Source organism: Drosophila persimilis, unplaced genomic scaffold (assembly GCF_003286085.1).
Source record: "Drosophila persimilis strain 14011-0111.01,24,50 unplaced genomic scaffold, DperRS2 tig00000000-arrow-pilon, whole genome shotgun sequence".
Classification (NCBI taxonomy): domain Eukaryota; kingdom Metazoa; phylum Arthropoda; class Insecta; order Diptera; family Drosophilidae; genus Drosophila; species Drosophila persimilis.
This window is the reverse complement of record NW_020825288.1, coordinates 7,483,857-7,500,794: the sequence shown is the minus strand read 5'-3', so window position 1 is coordinate 7,500,794 and position 16,938 is coordinate 7,483,857. Positions and strand designations below refer to the sequence as shown.

The following is a 16,938-nucleotide window of genomic DNA, read 5'->3' as shown; positions in this document are numbered from 1 at the left end:
GAGCCTTTGTTTGGCCAGACACTCGAGACGGACGGACGGACAATCATCAAACAGTCATCAAACAGCTGATGGATGGGCCAAGTCATTCATGAAATTCTGTGCCTCTCCCTCTCAAGACAAATATTTGCTTAAATAAAAAATGCAGCGGCAAAAACGATCGAAAGACAAACAAGCATTTCGGGCAGTCAGGCAGCTGGCAAAACAGTTGCAACACATGAAAATTGGCAGTCAGCGTCGGTCCAACAGGACACGCAATGACACAAGGGACTCATCTCTCTCCTTCGATCATGTTAGAAAAAAAAAACGAACAACAGAAGAGAGCTATAAAAAAGATCAAACAAAGAAGAAACCACAATTTTGGCAAATTAACACCCAGGAACCGCAAAGGGAACGAACCGCAGCAACTGCAGCTCATTTTCGATGGATGGATGGTTGGACGGGACTGGACTGGACTGGACTGGAGTGACTCCCTAATGCCTAAGCACGTTCATGTTCCGTGTCCGTCACTAAACTCTTGCCACACCCCCACAGAGAGACAGCGAGACAGAGAGGAGAATTGGAAAACAGACATTTTTGGTCGAGCCAAACCCATAATTTTGTATTTTGCGCAAAACGCACAAGGATCACGCCCATTTCTATAAAACGAAAACAACGAACGAAGGATCGCTTGCCGCTCTACCTCTTCCATTTTGAGGAGAGTTACGCGTGCGTTAAAATGATGTCGACTCCCTCGCTGTCGAGGTGAGAACAGGTGGCAGATTGGGTCGCAACCACTGGGACATGCCCAAAATTATTAATCAATTGGGCAGAAAGGTTCGGATATTGATTGAGGGTTGAAAATCGATCACTGATCAAAACTAGCAGATGATCATTGGAGATATTTTAAGTGATAATTGATCGTTGATGGAAGATCCCCATTTGAATGGAAACTTTTTTGCTGACTGATCATATGAGCTGATCTTCATGAAATATTACACTCCTTTTGTAATCTAGAATTAACTTGTAGTTGAAAATTGACAGTAATCTTTGCGGATCTTCGCGAAATACCTTTCATGATCATTCGAGCTGATCTTCCATTGAATGAGCGATTGTAAAACTGATCTTTGTGAATGTAGTAGCGATCCTTTCAGTGATCATGTGAGTATGGACTTTAAATGATGCTCAAAAGTTCATTGATTAGTTTTTGTAGCTTGACAACACATGAGAAATGGGATCATCATTTGGTCAGCGATAGTTTTGGAACTGTTTTTCCTCTCAATCAATTTCATTTCTAATCAGTCTCAGATAATCCCTGACTCTATACGAAACGACAAAGATCATCTTGGGTGACCATTTACAGCTCGAAAGCTAAGACAAGTATTTGATTAGATTACCCTTCTTCTATCTTAGTTTAAGGTCTTGTCTCGAGTCTTGTTGGGGATACTTACTCATAAATCGCATCCTTATCACGTTTGTGTACTTCGGGTATTGCGCCCATTAGGTGATTACCAACCGGTGATACATGACTAGGTGTACCATGACCCCCGGCCCCCGAATGGTAGCCGTGCATGCCGACTGTGGCCGCAGCCGCCGCGGCATGCGTCATGTGCGGTGAGTGGTGCGAGGGGAGGCCTTGCAGGCCGGGCGGCCGATGTCCAGCATGTGGATCATACATAGCCGCCGCCGCGGCACCGGAGTCCATGCCGTAGCCGTGCAGGCCATCGTCATACTGCAAACACAAAAGATAATACAGATTAGTTATAGAATATATGTATATACGAGTGGTAGATGGATGTTCAAGTGTTGTTCCCAGCCAAATTAGCAGAAACAAAACAAAAAAAAAATATTTAAATATATGCATTTAAATATTTGTGTGGCCAAAGCCGAAGACTCACAAAAAAAAAGCGATTCGCTTTGACCTTGTGATTACTTTGCCGCCGCTTCGACATTATATGGATATATACCCACGTATATATTCATACATGATATGTATATATATTTAGTTACCTTAGCGCTCGTCTTGGCTCGTCTTTTCTTTCAACGTTTTTTGCATATTAATTAAGCGCCAAAAGCAGCCACCAGCAAATGGCAACAACAAAGCGACAATTTTTAATGTTATCAGTTAATCTGTCTATATAGTATATACCTATGTATATATATCTTGGTGTTCTCTATCTCTGTCTAAAGTTGTACAACATTTTTTGGATCCGCGCAATTGCAAACTGGTTTGTGTGCAACGGCAAAAACAGTCCTCAGTACTCGTACTCGTACTCGTACTCGACCCGAGAACTTATTTTGTATACCCTTTGGAGGAGGGTAAGCCGGTAATGGAGAGCGGGTTTGGCACTCGCAGAAGGATGAAACCATCCAAGGATGGATCTGCCTGTTCTTAAAGGGTATCCCTCGTTTCGGCTATACTTTTGGCTGTAATTTAACCAAAGTTCAACTGCTGCTGATGTGATGCCTTTGATTCGTTTTCGTTGTCAGTGGTAGTACGAGTATGTGTGTTTTGTAAGATTTTTATCATTTGTACTCAAGTGGCGTCCGTCGCCTGAGAAGCTTCTCTGCTCCTCTTCACACTGCATAATTTGAGGCAAGTTTGGTTCGCCGAGAGAGACAGAGAGTGAGAGAGGGGGGGAGAAAGAAGAGAGGCCGAAGAAGTTGACAAAAAGATTTTTGTGCAGCGACAAGAAATGATGGTGGGCCCTGGGCCCGGGGTCCCCCGTTCCCCCGTTCCCACTCCACCGTCTTCTCACACATGAAAAGTCTCGCCAGCAAGTTGGAGGTTTTTTTTTTATCAGCCTGGAAAAATCTTTGACACTAAATGAGCAATTGACTTGAGCCGGAGTTGAAGTTGAAGTTGGGGGGGGGAAAGAGACGGAGAAGTGCTGTAAAAGACAGACAGGGAGCCACACTTGACTGAAGATTTTGAGCGAAATGTCAAGGATTTGCACCTGGAAGCCCGGGCCAATGATATATTGGTATCTGAGGCTGTGCATCTGTATCTATACTTTGAAATAGTGCAACTGGCTCATAAAGCAGCTGCCTCCGTTGTGGCAGTGGCAGTGCCACCTGCAAGCCTCGAGTTGACTTCAATTCGATTGTCAACCTTTTGCAACGTTTTGTTTTCGCTCTGGCAATCCTTTAGATACACACAAAAGATTAGTCTACTGAGAGGCAGTGAGGCAGCGAGGCAAGGTAGAGGCAAGGCAGAGGTAGAGGTAGTCGTGCAACGCTGCTGCCGTTTTGGCGTTGGTGTTGCTCTGAGCGGGCGTATGCAAGATACAAACCTATAGATACAGCCGCAGAAGCGGGGATCAGCCGACTGGTGGGTTCGAGTCGACTCCAATCCAATCCACTCCACTACACTCGCTTCGGTTCGGTTCATGGCAGTTAAACTATAAAGTTGTTATGCTAATTTTAGTGTTGGTGGCAACCGTACGTTGTCGCTGCTTTTTTGCTTTTCTGCTGCTTTTCGAAATGAGGAAATTGTGGAGCAAAAGCCGTGCCAACAAAGAGATCTTGAAAATTACCACAATTTGTACTTGTACATAAGTAATGTGGGAATTTGAGTAACAGAGAAGTACTAGGGGAGGGGGTGTCGAGGGAGAGAAGGTTTCTCCCCAGGCAGACACCAACAAAAGAAGAGTAAAAATCGAACAGGCAAATACACTTAGCCCCCTCTGGGCCATCCCAACCATTTGGGCCAGCTTTGATTGATGATCTCTTTCGGGGCTCAGACCCCAGACCCTCACTCAGTGACTCTCTCTCTCTCTCTCTCTCTCTCTCTCTCTCTCTCTGGCTGAGCTGTTGTTTAGTGACCAAGCCATTGACCTTGTTGAATGGCGGCTCTGGTGGAAAGCTCTGCAACTGACAGCGGGGCAAAGTGGGGTGTTCGAGTGTGTGTGTGTGTGTGTGTGTGTGTGTGTGTTTGGATATTGATCCATCCAGAAACCAACCACTGAAAAGCCAACAGTAAACAGTCGCTGAGTGCCGCGCCGTCCGAGTAGGCCGGCATTTCATTCTGGTCTGATTTTGACAAGTTCAGCGTCGAAAATCCTTCAAAAATTTATGACGCCCCCTGGCCGCACACACACATACACACATAGAGAGAGGGGACTGTCACTGACAGGCGCTGAAGGAGCTGCGGCGCAGAGTTTTCGGTAACCAGGCACAGTCGGGGGGCAGTTGCTAGTGCCGGGCTCTGGCTGTTGTCCTACTTGCTGCTGCTGCCTGTCTGTCGCTGTTTGTATCTGTGTGTGAGCGGCGCTGTGCCTGTGTTTGTGCTTGTGTGTGCTTTTGTCGTGTTTGCGCGACATTAAGTCATATCCAAAAAGCCTACTGCACCCTCAAGCCTCAACTCAATTGAAATTTTCGGGCAAAAATATTCAGAAATATGTATTTTGGCTTTAAGTTTGGGGCACAGAAGTGGGTGTAGAAGGGTGGCTGCAACAGAATGTTGCGTGAACTTGAAACCGAAAACGTTGCACGGCACATAGGCTAGAATAGAAGCACAAACACAAACACAAACGCACACACATGGCCAGGAAACAGCAACAGCAAGGACATTTAGTGGGTGAGAGAAACGAGAGAGGAGTGTTGCAACAACGGGGACAAAATGTGGCAGATAGGGCGGGTGGCACCTTTATCTAAGGGAAGGCCCCAAAACTGACCAAATGCCAGACACCCATCGAGTGGGTGGGGCAGGCGGAGAGGCAGTAGAGTTATGAGTGCAAAAATGCAGGCATGAGAGCGAAACATGGTGTAGACCCCCCTCGCTCTCCCTCACTCTGTGTGTGTGTGTGTGTGCGTGTACGTTTTAGGCAAAATGGTGACAATGGCCGCCATTTTACATAGTCATGGTCGTAGTAAGAGCTCCCATTTCCCCCCACCCCCTGCCCACCCACTAAAGCCTCAATATGTTTGCTGTTCGCTGCCGAAACTCCATTTCTATATCGATTTCTTGGCCTTCTTTCTCCACAGCACTTTTGCTTTTTCCCATTTTATTTCCATTTCATTTACCCCACCAGCAAAACACATCAAAAGAGGAAAAGGGGAAAAGGGGAAGGGGAAAAGGCGGTGGGGAATATTGAAACCCGCAACATTCTTAATTGCGATGGGGCGGCCAAAGGCCTAATCAAAATTAATTGTTTATCATGTTGTATTTGTATTTGAATTTCTTTCCATTTCTTTGTATTTCTCTATAATTCTTTTTCGGGCTGTTCTGTTGTCTTTCTTGACTTTTGCTTAATTAGCAGACGAGCCGCAGTGCACGGTTGTAGGTTTTTGGTTGTAGGTGTGTCCCAATCCCAATACCAATCCTACCCGATTTCCCCTTCCCCCTTCCCCCTATCTGCTATCACGCCCAGTTTTGTTTCTGTTTTTGGGGCCGCCTCAAAAGTTTTATTTGGTGTTAGACAATTAATTTTTGTTGCGTGTCTGGGTGTTATTTTAATTTACAGTTGCAGCATTTCCAGCCAACATTTCTGCTCTTTCTGTGTGTTTTTTTTTATTAACTTTTATTGCTTCTAATAACAATATTATCGAGCAGGCAGGCGGACATCAAACGCTGAGGGGTTTGTCAACGGCCCAAAACGTGCGCACATTTTCTGTCCCTCTCCTACCAAATTTATGTCTAAAAACAAATACTTAACGCAACAGCAACAGCAACAAAATACGCACAAATATATAAATAAATATAAAGCAGAAAAATTAGATGCTCGGTAGCCAATGGTGGATTGGTGGACTGGCAGACAAAAAATAAATGCAAATAAATGTATTCTTTGGCGTTTCGACATTTATCAAAAATCAACAACACATGACGTCAGTCGGCGGCATTTATTAAATTAAAATGAGCCCCAAACTGGCAGATGATTAACAAAAAACCAACAAACACAGCAGCAAACACAGCCAGCGGCATTTGTCCAAAAAGGTAAATTCAAATTTCGTGTTTCAGGAAAACAAGAAACAAAATTCGATTCAAAAATAAATTGAAATAAAAACAGAAATTAAGCAGCCGAAAACTTTTTCGCGGAAAGTGTCGTGGAAATATTGAAAATTAAAGGGGAAAATGCAGGAATAAAAGTGAAAGAAATTGGAATGTAGCTTTGAACATTTAAAAAAAAGCATTTAAAATTTTGGACACATTTTTAACATTTATTTGGGGAGATAAATGTTTATTAAATTAACAAAAAATTTAAATAATATAATTTTAATGAAACTGAATTTCCTACGAATATGCTCAACTTTTAATTGATCTCTTAAGAACATCGCCAACCAGCCATCTTTCTTGGCTATTTAATTAAATTTCCAGGCCTCGAGGACCTCGAAAACTTCCTGCCCGGACAAAAGCACTCTGTTTGCACCATTTAGAGGCAGAAACAAAGAGCCAAAAATCTCTTGGAGTTTCTCCTGGCTGGGGCCAAAGAAAAAAGTTACTCAAAAATACGAAAATAAATTGCGTGCTGATGGCTCATTTAATTTAATGAGCGGCGTGCAACTTGTCTAAATGATTTTTCCTCTACTTTACAGCAGTTTTTTCTCTTCATTTTTCAGAGTTTTTTTTGCTGTTGTTTGGCGCTGGCCCGCATGGAGGGCCTGGCCTCTTTCATAGATGGATCGGATCTGGCCGAAAGAGTTTTCTACAAAAATGTAATTTAGTTTTACTTGAAAATTAGCGAAACACTTTGACTTAATGTCAGGGAAATTACACACAAGAGGAAGAGCGGAGAAGAAACAGATTATTTAAAATACTTTATAAGACGATTTAGGCGTAAATGTAAAAAGAAATGAAACTAATGAAAACACTTCCAACGGCAGCCAGCAGGCAACATACTGTTGCGACCTCGTCAAACTTGGCAACTATGTGTACCAACAACAACATGGCCAACAACTACAACACCGGCAACAACCAGAGCACCAACAGGCACCACCGCTTCGACCCAAGAACGAGGCACGCAATTTGATCATTAAACATGAAGCTCTTTAGCACACGAAAAACAACATCGACAAGAGAAAGAGACAGAGACAGAGTCTGAGAGATGGGGGCAAGAGAAAGAGCCACAGTGGAGGAGCAGAGCAGCTCATGTGGATAGGCCCCATATAGAGCCTGGCAAAAATATGCATATGTAATTTGTTTATAAATATTCCTTGCCGCTCCACTCTTCTCTGAAATAATTCGCCCGGCCTGAGAGAATTCCCAACTTTCATTGGGGAACTGAACTAAACCGAGATACATATACCTGATAGCCAGGCCCAGGCCCAGGCCCAGGCCCAGACCCAGGCCCAGACCCAGGCCCAGGTATAACTGATCAAAAGATACAAAGGAGAAACTCTCTTCTGGAGCCACCATGACTCACGGGGAAGCTGAGAGTCGCAAGAATTTCTCACTTAATTAGAAAAGAATTTCCAGCGAAGGTTAACCATCTCTGGGAGATTAAGCAGAGATGGAGAATATTACTAATGAAATATATAACTGCAGATAGGGATAATCCATTCAGATAGAAGAAGGCCCTGAAGATGGGGGAAAGAGTTCTGGCCATATTCTTTCAATATTATTCTGTATTCGCATCAAATCCGCAATCTTTCAATCAACTTTTTCCCCCAACTGTGTGTTCGGCAGAAATCTAACAAGTAACGGCCTCACGTTGCACATCGAATGGCATTTGCAGCATGCACCGCAATCTAGCCGCTCGCTCTCCCCAGCCGATTGCTTTCTATTTTGATTTTATTTCTGCAAAAAAAAAACACATATATAGAGGCAAAGCAATCACAGAACAAACACACAGAGCGAGAGCGAGAACGAGGGGAGCACACACTAGACGAATTATATTTTATGCCACAAATTACGCTGCGGTTAACCTTTAAATTAAAATAACACCAAAACAATTTTTGTGCTGCATTTTGCAGGCGTTTGAAATGGCACGGAAGACGGCAGGGACGGGGCACGGGGCACGGGGAGTGCCGTTGCCAGTGCCAGGGACGGAACGGAGGTGGCGAGGTGCTTGTGGCAGCTGCACATTGCACATTTTTATACAAATTGCAATTGCACATTTTTTCGCTCTCTCCCGCTCTCGCTCTCTCTACCTTTTTGTAAAGGCATCAAATAATCAAATTAAATATACATATGTATATACAAAAAAATATATGTGAAAAAAACGAGCACTTCCCGCCATTTTCCGGCACGCACAAATGTCCAAAAATGATAGTAGTGTGATGATGGAAAATTATAAAAATAAAATTGTAAATAATAAAACCGCAAAAAGAGAGCGGGAAAGCGCGAGAGAGTGAGAGAATAAATGAATGTCTGCCACGGCCTCAGCCTCTTTTCGCTCATGTGCAATAAAATTATATGCATCAAATGCACACAGAAACAGATACAGATACAGATACAGACACCCTGGCACACACAGATACAAACACGAGTCCCAGAGTCGAAAAATTCATTTGATGGAATTGAAATGCCGCAGGAGAATAGCGAATACAGACAACGGACAGCAGGGAAACAGAGGAGGGGCGGTGGGGTTACGGCTTCGGGACAGAATCGTGTATTAAACCACAAGCGTAAATTTATTCGCCAGTAACAGCAGCACCCAGTGCCCAGCACCAACAACAAACACACATAAAAATCACCACACAACATTCCCGCGGGCATTTCACATTTCACATTTTTTCGTTTTGGATATTTCATTTGGATTCTTGTTGTTCTTTTTAATGCTCCCAAAGAGCACGGCCTACCATACCTATGGCCAGTCATAATTCACTCTCCACACACACACACACACATGAAGTAGATGTTAATTGCTAACACACACACACACACACTCGCACACAGGAACAGGCACAAATATGGAGAGTCTTTGCTCCGTTTAATAAAAAATCAAGTTCACTTCGCAGGTTCATGTTAATCAATTGATAAAGTCGAAAGCAACAAACAAACACACCAAAAATATAGTAAAGAGGCAGCTCTAACTGCGATTTGCCAGAGACTGCTGTTGGCCACCTGATTAGCATATTATTTATGATCCATATAAGTGGTAAAACATAAACATAAACATAAAACTCATTGAATCATATAACCACGTAGAATTGTGGCAGCGGGAAGTTGGGTGGAGAGTGTCCTAAAGGCACTTTAGATTAAAGAGTTTGTTCTCAAAGATTCCAATGATACTGGGAGTTAAGAGCACTTCCGCTGAAGACTAAGTACAAGTAAACTATCGGTCATCTCTATAAATTCGAAAGATTATTTATGATATGTTAGATCTGCGTAAAAGTCCTAAAAGTCTTTTAAGGGCAGTGATAGAAAAACCTCTAAAGGTCATCCAACAAAGTCAACTTTGGTTCCTTCTTAGGAATTTCCATTGCTATCATGAAACGTTGAGGTTTAGCCGTCGGTGTCCTATGTATATACTAGAATCTCTTCCAGAACACAGATTTTTGGAAATGGAAGTTTCCTAATAGCTCGAATACCTTTTTGAAATACAATGCTATAATAAGTTTTCCCCCAGCATAGCAAACACAAATTCAACTACTTAATTCCACAAAACTTGTATGAGAAAATGACCCGCATAAATCATATTTGAGAGAGTCTCTCCCCACACACACACTCGATTAATGTTGCTCCAAGATGGAAATTTCCCTATATAGAGACTTTACGAATTGCCACCACACTTTGCCGATAACTGTTGGTGCCGACGGCATTTGATTCGAACCAAAAATACTGAGAAAAGATAGGCACCCGACGGGGCCGTCGCTAATTTGGCTGGGCTGGGAATAACAACACTTCTGGGGATATCCCTATATAGTTTTTGGGGAATTTTTTTGGTTGGTCGGTACTTACCCTGGGCTGAGCCATTAATGCTCTGGGAGCGACGTCTAACCCGATTTGTGCCACTTTTGGTGTAGAGAAGACTGTGGGGCGACACAACACACAATTCGACGACGGGGCCCGCGTCCCTTGTGTCTGGTCCTCGTTGTGGCTCTTCCAGTTGTGGCTCCTCGACGCTTGGGGCTCTTATTCTGGCAGATCTGTTGTTTGGGGACCTCCTGCTTGGGGGTCTCTGGAAATTCTGTTATTTTTTTGCTCCACTCAAAAATAGTGTTACAGAGGAAAAATCACGTATAGTAGTTTTTCCGGCGTTTTCTTTAGGGATTTCTTTGCTTTTATTTATTTTCTTTTTTCTTTTCTTTTTTGTTGTATTATTTTGCACTCTTTTACAATATACTTTTATTATTTTTTTTTCTTTTCTTTTAACACAGGCACATTCGTTAAGATTTATGTATTATTATTACGTTTTTTGTTGTTGTTGTTGTTTTGTTGCTTGTATACTTGTTGTTGTTGTTGTTACGCGCGCGTTGTTGTTTTAGTTGTTGTTGTTAAGCGGGAGATCTCTTAAGAACTTATCTTTTTCTTCTTTTTTTCGATTGAGTTTTTGTTGGTTTTTGTTGTTTGTTATTTACATATAATATTGTAATGTTTTGGTTTATAAAAATCGTATACAATTTGTTGTTGCTTTAGTTGCTGTTGTTGCTGTTTTTGTTCTTAGTATACTGCTGTATTGTTGCGGCTGTTGTTGCCACATAGCTTTGCAATTTTTGTTGTAGTTGTCATAAATCCATGGCTCGAACTACTAGAGTAGCTTCCTCTTCGTCGATCGATCCTATCCTCTTAGGTTTGATCTTCCTTTCTTTCAGATTTTAGTTTTCCAATTTCCGATTGATTTCCTTTTCCGTTTTGCTTAGGGTGTTATTGGTTGTTGTTGTTGTTGTTGTTGTTGTTGTCGTATACTCTTTTTGCTTTTCGTATAATATGCGCACTATTTATCACAGCTGCTTCTACATACTATATATGTAACTAGATCCTGAACCAAAATGAAAACGCAATTAACTTTAGTTGGCTGTCGAAACGGGGCAAAACTCTCAGACGTTTTAGCGACGGCACAACGTACATGTGGGAGTGGGTAGTGTTTGCTCTTCTCTTGAGGGTGGTGCTGAGAGGGGGACAGCTACAGCTACGGCTACGGACGGGGGATCGTCGGGATCCCCTCTGCAACAGGAACGTACCCGTTGAAACACGCTCTACCCTTGACGGTTCATGGAGGCTACTTTTTCTTTTACTGCTGTGAGGCGAAAACGTAAACGTAACCGTAACGCGGGAACCCGATCCGTTGCGCGCGCGATTTTGTGCGTTTTTTGCGTTTTTTGCGATTTCTTCGAGTTGTTCGGTGAAATGTTATTTGTTTCGCTCAGTTCTTGTATTTTCTGTTGCTGTGCGGCGGCAATAATAATAAGAATAATAAAATGGCGCTCCGCAATAGGCAATAATAATAGTAATAATAATAATTCTTTGCTCCCAACGACTTCGCTACTCGCTTCGCACACGACACAGACGAGACAGCACACAGCACAGACGAGGCAGCACAACACGTCGGCACGAGGGCAAAAGATACACTGTCATTGTCAATCATTCGCCGTGGTGCCGGCCTGAGACTCAGTCACACACACACACACTCAGGCACGCCGAGAGCGCGCGCGAGAGAGAGAGAGGGAACGAGCGACCAACACACTCGCACGGCCACACGGACATGGCGACGCAACAATTGTGCCATTAAAATATACTAGCAGTGGAAGCGGGATGGCCATACAGCACTCGCGTTGCCACTTCTGTGTGTGTGTGTGTGTGTGTTTGTGTTTGTGTTCGTGTGTGCGCGGCGAAGAGAGCGCATGCGCTGATCGCACGATGACTGATTTGTTAGTACGCCTTTTCTGTCATACACACACTTGTCACAGTCCATTCTCCGTTCTCCGTTCTCTCTGCCGTCGCTCTCTCGCCGTGTTGTTGCTCCTTTTGGCCGTGTGTTTTTTGCCTCTTTTTGCGCAATGTTTCGCTTCGTTTTCTCTGCCTCTGCCTCTGCCACTGCCACTGCCTCGGCCTCTGTGGTGCGTTCGTACGTTCGTTTGAAATTTATTTGGCTTTGGCCAAAAGGAGACGGCTTATAGGTTTTTGGCTCTCTGCTGCTGTCGCTGCTTGCGCTGCCGCTGCCTGCGCTGCCGCTGCCGCTGCTGTTGGCGTTTCTCTGGTGCGTGCGTTGAAAATCAGCAAAAACCAATCCCATTTGTTATTTTCGCTTGAGTGAGTGGCAGTTTGCATCAGTTTTGCCATTCAGTCTTGTGCGCTCTCAGCGCCCGCCCCACCTGTGCTGCTGCTGTTGCTGGCTGCTGCTGCCCTGCTGCCGTGCTGCCGTGCCACCCAGAGGGGTGGGTGGGAGCTCCGAGCCCGAGTCCGAGCCCGAGACCGAGACCGAGTCCAAGTCAAAGTCTCGTTGAGTGCTTTCAGGTGTTTCTCCAGACGCTGTCCGTCAGTCAGCTTTCGCTCAGCATTTTTCAGCTTCTGCTCTCTTTACCCGCACACACACATGAACGCACTCACTCAGCTCTCTCTCACACACACACACACACTTACGCGCTCTCCCTTTCTCGCTCTCACACATGGCAGCAGCGGCTAAGGCAACGCCTTCGAAGAAAGAGTGAAAAGGAAGGAGCAACAACAGCTTGGTGCAGGCCTCCCAACCACCCAACACCCCAGCCACCCCACCACCCAACACCTGCACTCCCTCTCGTCCACAAAAGCTGTCGACGATCTGGCCACTTAGGCATTGATCCTGCCAGGAACAACAAAGGAGAACAGCTGTTTGGGGCATACCCTCCACTCCACTTCCTCCTCCAACGGCGGCGCTCTTTGGGGAGCCAAAAATTGCATATCCTGCAGGTCTGCTTCTGGCTTCTGGCTCCTGTCCCATCCTGTCTGCCGCTTTTTACAGTTGCTAGTTGTTGTTGCTGTTGTTGTCCGTGTCGTCGTCCTGGTGGCAGTTTAAAAAGCAGTTAACACATATTCCCAGGCAATTTTTCAACAGCGTATTTTTGGTTTTGGCGCTGCAGCGGCACCACCACCAGCGGCAGGCCATTACGTGTGGGGCAGTCGGAGGCGCCGTTTTTAGGAAAATGAAAAATAGCCTTGTTTGTTTTTCCTCTCTTTCTCGGTTCTCTCTGTTTCTCTGGCGGCAGCAAAGGATATCCTGCGGACTGGCCAGAAGATGATGTTGCACTTAATCTGGCTGCCATTTCATTCCATCTTTGATCTTAAGTGCGACGGAGTGGGGCTCTAACGGGGTATACGCTATCTGGTGGGTTGCTCCACAGTGGGCTCTGTTGCCTGTCAACGCTCTGACAAATTTATGAGACTGTGATGGATTTGCGGTTGCTCTTCTTTCTTCTTTATCAGTGTGCCTCTCATTCTCTCTTGTTTTTGCCAAAAATGCAAAAAAATTCAGTAATTTATGCGCAACGAAAATCAAATCAAATAAAATCAATTAAATGCAATAAATTAAGGTAAATCTCTCAGTAGAGGGTGAAGAGCACGGAGCAGGTGGAAGATGGGATCGGGGACAGCGGTCAGTGAGCGTGGGAACTATTTTTTCATGGGCCTTGGACACAATTTATGTGCTCGCCCCCCACGGATCGATTGATATTTTGGGGGAAAAGTTCGAGGACAGCAAAAAGAATACTACATTCCAAAACCAATTAAAATAATGAAGAAAAATGAAAAAGATATCAAAAACATATAAAGTAATGAATTATTTCTATGGCATATATTATTGGGGCCCCAAATTGTGCGAATATTATACCCAATCTGTCCTTTAAGATCAGATACGATATGAAATGATAAGTAGAATCAAGGTGCTTAAAAAAAGTGGAATAAAGCTTATTGAAAACAAATAATGCTAAAGAAACTGAATAAATACCACAAAATACTAAAAGAACCGAAAGGCTAGAGGAGGACGTCCAAAAGTGTACGAACATCGATGAACTCCGCTGAGGGATTCAGGTATTTTTTTGGTACAAATTGCTCCATTAAATATCTGGCAAAGCAGTCCATAGGAAATATTTAAAAAATACTCTGACAAATGTAATCGGCCCTTTTTGCCTTCGAGCAATTTGCACGTGGATGCGAATGTACCTTGGCCATATCTAGGGTATTTATCATGATTATTTTTGAAATAAATAAATCCCAAAAATAAATAAAAACGTTTGCAATTGGTATTTCCCAATAAGAAATGAAAACTCAACAAAAGTAAAGGAATTTCATTTTGAATTGAAGGGACCCTGAAATTGAAATCAGCCAAAAATAAAAAAAAGAAGCAAAATAATGAAGAAAGAGGCTGGGTCTCCACCCACAAGAGGGTGGAAAGAGGGGCAACGAGTCGAAGGAAAAACCTCAAGGAAAATTGCATTTGGAAGCTTCCAATCCCAGACGAGAGGCTGTCGTTGCTTGTGGGTCTTCGGCGAGGTGGAGCAGGAGGATGGGTGGTAGGGGAGGAGTGCCAAAATGTGGCTCTCACCCATACTGAGGCGCACACAGGCACGCACACTAATGCCGGGCAGCCAATATGATTTAAAGCAGAGGCAGCGCCGTCGACAGCGACAGCAACGGCGACGCGCTGGTGTTGTGTGCATGACAATTCATCTCTTTCTTATAAACGCAATTTATCAAATGGAAACGACGAGCGAGCGACAGCAAAGATGAAGACGACGACACGATATCAAGTGATGAGCAGGACAGACTCTGCTCCACGGAGCGGCTGCGAGAGGGAGAGCCAGATAGAGCGAAACTCACTCAAAGCACGCAAAAAAAATGGCACAAGAGAAGAAAAATAGGAGTTGTTTTGAGACAACTTCTCTCTGTTCTCCGTTCCGTTCCTTTTCGTTTTCGCTGTCGTTTTTTTGCGCTGTGACTGAAACCGCCATAATCTTGACAGACAAGTGCCTCTCTGCCTCTCTCTCACTCAGCAGCAGCACACACACACACGCACACGCGACGAACACACGCGCGCGCGTTCTCTTCGCCGCACTTTTAATGGTTTGTTTTTGTTTTGTGTTGAATTCGCCGCGAGAGCGGAAGAGCGAGAGCAGGATAGCCTGTGCACTCCCTTCGCACGAGGCACGGGCCAGAGCGAGACGGGCTGTGTGTTTTATGGCCACGCATCAGCTGTTCACAGTTCGAGAGCCACTGGATGGGTCGCGCGCGATGCCAGTTCCGATTTTCGATCAGGATTCACATTTACCTGCATATTTACCTGTGCGGCGGCTCCTTCTTCGTTTGAATTTCGCATATATCTCTCGTTCCGTTTCGTTTTTCTATTTTCCTACGTTTTTGTGACTTTCAACGCACGGCTAGGGCTCATAAAAGGCTTAGGACACTTGTCCGCATAGACATAGCTCTACCTGATCCTGTGCCCCGTCCGGGGTGTCTAAGCAGGACTCACACCCACATTAAAGGCCTTGGCTCGCTTCGATTTTTCGTTTTTCGTTTTTATCCTCGACTCATCTTTCAAAGGAGTCCTTTTCCCGACCCGAAAACGAAAAATCGATGCCAAATTTGTTGCTTAAACAAATATGCCGGTCATCCAGGACGATGTCCTTTCGTCAAAGCCTGCTTCCCTGCATTTGACAGCCGCCACGCGGACGCTGACGCCGCTGCCAGCATTGCCAAACCTGACAAAACTGTCAATTCCGCAGCGTCTGCCGTCGGGGGCTGTCATCAAATGCGGCGGCCTACAAAACTCCCTGCCCGCCCCTAAGTCTAGGACTCCCGCCGGGTCAAGGACACGGCTTTCGGATATTTTGATGGTAAACTTTCCGTCACAAAGTTAATTTCTGTTTGATTTAAGGATCCTAAGCCACTTACCTGCTTTGAGGTCTAATCATACTTTACCTGCAAAGGAAACGGAGACAAATAGAGTTAGTAGATTTCAGAAAAGACAGAGAAAAATCGACATAAGAAAGGAAGATGCACGACAGTCAGGAAAATGGAAAGGTTTGGTGAAAAGTCAGTAGGGAAAATATTCATTCGTTTTTGGGAAACATGCAAATGAGCTAAACGAACCCGGATTAAGATGCATTCCCTGTCTGTCCGTCCATCCGTCCGTCCGTTCCACATGTGTTGAGCACGCCCTGCGCTGTGTCTCCCCCTCCCAGCCGTTCTCCCCTGTGACTCATCCCTCTCAATGATCTTTTCCTGGCACATTTGTCGGGAAATGTTTTCCTTCTGCTTCTTGGTTCATTTTTTGATTGATTGCCCAGAAAAACCACTTGAAACTGTCAAGGGCGCGCAGGCTGGGCGGGGGGACAGGGGACAGGGGAGTGAATGCAGTGAAAATCACTTTTCTACACACACACAAAAGCAGACACACAGATGAAGGAAATTGTTTTCCTATGAAAAACTACTTAACGCAGGAGGAGCATGGCCAAGGGGGAGGGCCGGGAGTATGCATCATGTTAATAACTAAATCAAGGAATGAGATACTGCTTCTAGGGTTACCGATCCGAGCCGATCACTCGAAATCGATGCCGCAAGAGAATCCAATTTTCAGCTGAACATTTCGAAATGTTTTTTGGAGATATTTGAAGTATATTTTGGGTTTGCAGAGAGCAATACCTGGTGGCAATAAGGACTTAACTCCGTTTGATTATGATATGATATAAAAAAAAGAAGAGTCATATTGTGTCCTCAAATAAAGATGGAAGTCTTTACTTAGCGTTAGAAACCCCTTTCCAAGTGGCGAAGAGTATCGATATAATCAAGGAAGAAAGAAATATGTAGCAAAAATCTATTGGTTGGTTTTCGATATGGGTTCCGAAACAGAATACTACACAAAAACCTGGACCGATATAATGGTGGAAACATCACTTCTTCAACAATATTGTCAAATATTTCTTTATTGGATTGCCTTTCCTTCCCTTCTTTTCCAATCGAAAGTGTACACATTACTTCTTGTACTTTCAAGCATCGAAATTGATAAAATTCCATTTGATTGCATCCTTTGAAACAGCTTTTGTCTTTCAATTTCTCAACGAATTTCATTGTCAACAAAAAGTATTCCCAAAATTATTTGATTTTCTCAG

General features: G+C 44.2%; 1 protein-coding gene across 3 annotated transcripts in view; it reads right to left on the bottom strand.

Annotated features, from left to right (window-relative positions):
- LOC6588098 (homeobox protein homothorax) overlaps window positions 1–10,120 on the bottom strand; it is a 106,310-nt gene extending 96,190 nt beyond the window's left edge. For 2 of the 3 annotated variants that reach the window (XM_026990737.1, XM_026990744.1), the window contains exons 1-2: window positions 9,818–10,120; window positions 1,428–1,708 (exon numbers count right to left, since the gene is read on the bottom strand). In XM_026990737.1, the coding sequence (XP_026846538.1) occupies window positions 1,428–1,708; window positions 9,818–9,832 (296 nt within the window). In that variant the 5' untranslated portion in view covers window positions 9,833–10,120. The remainder of the gene's footprint in view (window positions 1–1,427; window positions 1,709–9,817) is intronic. The other variant, XM_002012825.2, reaches the window with a different exon arrangement.
- Window positions 10,121–16,938: the final 6,818 nt, after the last annotated feature.